The following is a 5,089-nucleotide window of genomic DNA, read 5'->3' as shown; positions in this document are numbered from 1 at the left end:
TTTGAAGCCAACAAGCTTTTCTAAAACTTCACGTGCTTTGAAATAACTACAAAATAGTAGGCTGAAAACAAAGTAAAAATGACCACTTTCTTTCTCCTATAAACTTCCTGCAAAAAAAACCCTCTTGGTAAACCATACCTATATGTTACTCATGTTGCCCAGTTCTGGGATCCATTGCCCAGAACAGCCCACTATCAAATTTCTTTGACTAAGAACAGAATTCTTTACCACTCAATATAAAAAAACCTCAGTGCTATCCCCAAGCCTTCCTGCACCCTATGAAAGGGAACTCAACTGCAAGACCTTTGCAGCGTTTCCATATATTTAAAATTCCATGGAATCAGTAATTTGCAATGAGTCTTCCAGTGTAATAAAGTCATCCACACACTGTTCTTGATTGACAGCAATCCCCTGAGTTTTCAATGTATTATGAGCATCCATGAACTTCTGCAGATACTTTGAGGTATACAGCCAGTGGTGCTTCAAGACATCCTCTATTTCATAGCACTTGGACTGCCTGGCATTCATTTTCCGAAAACGCCTGAACAGTTTGTTTCCAGATTCATTTCCTTCACTTGCCCAAGCACCAATAGAACCGTCTCTTTCTATAATCTCTGGCACATGAGCAAGAGTTTTGTGGAAGTAATTTGTTATCTTGCCCTCGTATCTGTACTTGAATTTCGTGGACAACAACTCTGCAAAACGTTGAGAGTTGAAGCTGTACTGGCATAGTAGTTCTGGACACTCCTTGCTGGGACATGAAGATCGCCATACTGGTTTCATCTTAAGGTAAAGGTCCATGAGTTCTCTGAGTGCTTCGTGCCGTTCCTCACTCTTTATGAGTTCACAAACGGCTTCTACTGTCTCTTTTGACATGAGCTTTCTTGCAAAATTTCCATTCATCCTCGTTACAGGCTTCAGGTTCATTTTCTTCCTCAGGTGTTTGTCAAGCGTTGACTGCCATCTCTTCCTCTCTTCTTTTGGTGCATTAGAAATTTTGTATACCTCACCAATCTCAAGCTGAAATATCTTATAAAATTCAGCAGCATTGCCAATGTCACAGTGCAATGCATCTACTGAAGGAACAGTCTCGATAAAAGGCTTGGCGGAAACACCCTTTACTCTGTCACGTAGTTCATCAACAGTTTCGTGGTAGGGGTTGGACCTCCACATTTCATACCGCTCCAGGTTTTCAGCATGACTTCTTGTTATGGAGTGCAGGACCAAGTTCTGAGAGGCTTCCAAGCGAGTTGCATCACAGAGGGTACAAATATATGTAGAGCCTGACGCTTCAAGGCCCTCTACTTCACGGACAAGTTTTTCATCATATCCAGTGCCCCTAAAGATGAAGTTGAAGTACCTTGGGATTCCACCCATGTCAAGTACCAGTTCACTGTTCTTCATGGCCTCTCTTTCTGCTACAAGTGGACTCAGGATAGCAGTGAATGTCTCATGGTCTGATTCATCAGCAAGCATAAGGCATAAGGGTTTGCAACACAACTCTGAATTGGGCTTGGTTTCTTCAAAAATTCTTATACTCTCATTGCCATGTGCCATGGTGATGTTCATGACTGTGAAAGAAAACCGAACTGCTTTTTCAGGGACAGCCGGGCCACAGCCATGCTTTTCACTGACATCTCCCATTCCATCACAGGATTCCTTGATCACCACAGTGAAAGGTCCTTTCAAATAATCATCCAGATCATGAGATTTCAGTCCTTCAAGGATGTCTTCTTCCATATCCATCAAGGCAGACACCAAGGCAGCATCATATCGAAATCTTTTAGCAATGGTATCCACTGGGTAGTCATCAACCAACTGTTGTAGGCCTGAAAGTCCATCTATAATGCCTACTTCTGTGTTAGAAGACACATTTTTCAAGGGTGGTTTCCATTCAAATGGATGATAACCTGGCAGAAGAGACTTTTCAGCAGTTCGGAGAGCATGCAGTGGCTGGAAAATCTGCCTTCCTGTTATCGCTTTTATAGTCCTGTACATTTTATGGTACTGGCTACAGCTGAGAAAAGTGTTCACTCGAATTGCCAAACAAACAGCTGGATGAAGTCCTGATCCTTTCCCTTGCATCATGGCTTCCAACTCATCAGCCTGTCTGTGTTCATTTCTCGCTCTCAGAGCCAGCAGAAATAAAGTTAGACACACAGACTTCACATCTCCGCCTTCTTCTTTCTCAGCAAAAGCTTTTACTTGAAGCTTGAGTTCTCTTAGGCGATGTTTTTGGGCTCTCCGGGTCAGTGAAAGTAAGTGTTGCCTTGGTCGGCCACCTTTGTTTACATGCACATAAGTTCCTTTGTCTTTTTTCTCCTTGTGGCTAGAAAGGTGACGGCTGTATTTTCCGAGAGTGACCTCTTCATGACAGTCTTTCACTGGACACCTCACAGCCAAAGTGTTGAGTATGCTCAGGAAGGATCTCACAGGGTTCACCAGATCAGTAGGAAAACAAGGATAGCGACAGGATGGGCAATAGCTTCCTATTACTTTGAGGCATTTAAGGATGCAGTGTCTGCAGAATAAGTGCTTGCATGTTGTCTCTACTGGGTCAGCCAGAATATGCTCACAGATCTGGCAAGATACGGACTTTACAAAATCCACAGGATAGTCTACTGTGAGCATCTTTGTACTGAGATGGATCTTTTTGCAGTTGGTTATCTTTTTCATGATGCTTTTGCTCTTCACTTGCTTTTGGCTTCTTGCATACATTATCTTTCTAGCACGCTCAGCAATGATCCTGAGCTTTTTCCCCCCCTGTGGACTTGGGGCTTGCTTCTTTCTCTTTATTCCACGGGAGGAAGTGCCACAAACATCACATCTGGTTGAATGGGGATGCCACTCCATAGTGCCTTTCCTTGGAAAATACACTTCACATGGGACACTGCTGAACTTCCTCTGGATAACGCTCCAACAGTTGTGACAAAAATTAGTAGGATGGATTGTGTCCATGTCTCCCCTCACATCAATCTTAAAAACCTTGTTAAGTAGATCTGGCCAAGAAGTGGCCCTTCTTTCTTTTTTTCTCAGAAGGGCATGCATTTCATCATCCACTGGCCCATGTACTGGATGGCTTTTCTTATGAGGATCATTGTTAAATGAACCACCGCATATGCGACAGAGGTGCTGCAAGTTTACTCGGTGTGCTTCAATTTCTCTTTGGCTTACAGAAAAGGCATTTTTATCTATCGTCTGCATGCTGTTGTTCAGATTTTGTCCTCTAGGAAACGGCTCTTGCAGCATTAAAGTCATTGCATCGTTGACTTTGTCCGAAGAAGCTGCCATTTTCCCGTTATCATTGTTAGCCAGATGGCTCTCTTCAGGAAGTGACTTTTCAAGAGATCTCACTTTGAAGAGCTTGAATTTCCATTCTGAAAATTTCTTATACGGCTGTTGGGTTTGTTCTGATGTGGAGCACAAGTTCACACTTGGTGGTGCCAGCATCTCCATGGTTGGCAGATGTTGAATTGCCTGAGAGGGAAAAAAGGAAAGGACAATCAGAAGTTGGAAAAGAAATTCTGTGATACAGAATGAATGCTACTATCTGTATTAGTAAATGGAGCATTATTTGTTAGCCAGCAAAAATGCCCATCAAGTAATGAAAATATATTGAAATCCATGGTCTAGAGAAGGGTGACTCCTTGTAAAATGAAGTAAGAGTTTGAAAATGGTAACTAAACACAGTGCCACCGGTTTTGCCACGGAAATATGCTGTACAAATAGACATGTCTTTGCAAGGATGACAGCTGAACTACTTGATCTGAGCAAAGCAAGTTGACCAAATGAGGGTGAGTACAGAGTACAGTTTTCACTGCACTCCAGAACTTCACATTAAAGTTTACCAAATGAAGGTGAGTACAGATGTACTTAAAAGGAGTTTTCACTGCACTCCAGAACTTCACATCATGTTCTTGTCTAATCATTTGCAGGTCTGAGCTTCGAAAAAGCCATTTTTGCGACTGTGCAGCACCATCCAGCTGTACACAGTACTAATCAGCTAATCAGTGCTGGTGCCTGTAGCATTCCAAATCCCTCTTCCTGAAGTGTTTTTGACATTTCCCCCCAATAATTTTGTTTTATTTTGTTTTTATAGCAGAGTTGAACGTCAAAGATGCAAATAGCCCTTTGAAGAATAAAATAGATGAACAATTTCCCAAAAGAATGAAGTAGAGCTGAACGTGTGGTTAAGTGGTTCATGTCCATTGCATAGGGGTGGGGCAGGGCTTATTTTGTGGCAGAAAAAAATGCAACAGATTCTACTTGGAAATACATCTGTACACATTTTTATAATTAAAACTGACCAGATGGCATTCATATTGCATAGGGGTGGGGGGGCAGGGCTTATTTTGTGGCAGGAAAAATGCAACAGATTCTACTTGGAAATACATCTGTACACATTTTTATAATTAAAACTGACCAGATGGCATTCAGCTATCAGGTGACAGAGATGTGCTGCATTACTTTAAAGCAATATAAATTGGACTGTGTTTTTTTTTTTAATGCTGGCTTTCAATCAATATGCATCTCTTTAAAAAATAATGTTTTACACTCCAGTCCTGCACATAGATAAGCTGCTTAACTCAAAGTACCCTAATTCTGCACAAGACTGGCAGTCAAGGTTTCGGCACAGCTACTGGGAAGTGAGTCTTGCTGTATCCACTGGTGCCTGTTCATATGCAAGTCTGCAAAGGTTTGCAGCCTTTATGACTTCAAATTTGGCCCTGATCCAGAGAACTCACATGCAGCAGTACACTGCATGCTTCCTGCTACACTTGAGAGTCTACACTCATGCATCTACTAAACAGATAGCTAATGTTATCAAACTGAAATTCTAAGCGCCAGTTCAAAAGGACAGGGCGGATGGGGCAGTCTGGATTCAGTGTATTGTCTACCTTACCAAACACATGCTTAGCTTAAAAGACATGCTGCTTATGGCCACAGGTTAGTGAGGTTGTTCAGAACAACAGCTTGGATCCAAACTAATGTTTCTGTGCATGCAAGGACCTGTCAAGCCAAGAGTCCCCTTTCCCACAGCAACAGGATTGGGGAGGGGGATTTCAGCCTGTCAGGCAAAGGAAAAATA

General features: G+C 42.2%; 1 protein-coding gene across 1 annotated transcript; it reads right to left on the bottom strand.

Moving 5' to 3' along the window:
- Positions 1 to 324: 324 nt before the first annotated feature.
- On the bottom strand, positions 325 to 3,456 carry RAG1 (recombination activating gene 1). The gene has a single exon (XM_015416534.1). It carries the CDS (start codon positions 3,454 to 3,456, stop codon positions 325 to 327), a length of 3,132 nt encoding a protein of 1,043 aa, XP_015272020.1.
- Between the last annotated feature and the right edge of the window lie 1,633 nt (positions 3,457 to 5,089).

Source organism: Gekko japonicus, unplaced genomic scaffold (assembly GCF_001447785.1).
Source record: "Gekko japonicus isolate JY-2015 unplaced genomic scaffold, Gekko_japonicus_V1.1 scaffold2949, whole genome shotgun sequence".
NCBI lineage: Eukaryota > Metazoa > Chordata > Lepidosauria > Squamata > Gekkonidae > Gekko > Gekko japonicus.
Note: the sequence above shows the minus strand (reverse complement) of the source record. Positions and strands in the feature narration are given on the sequence as shown.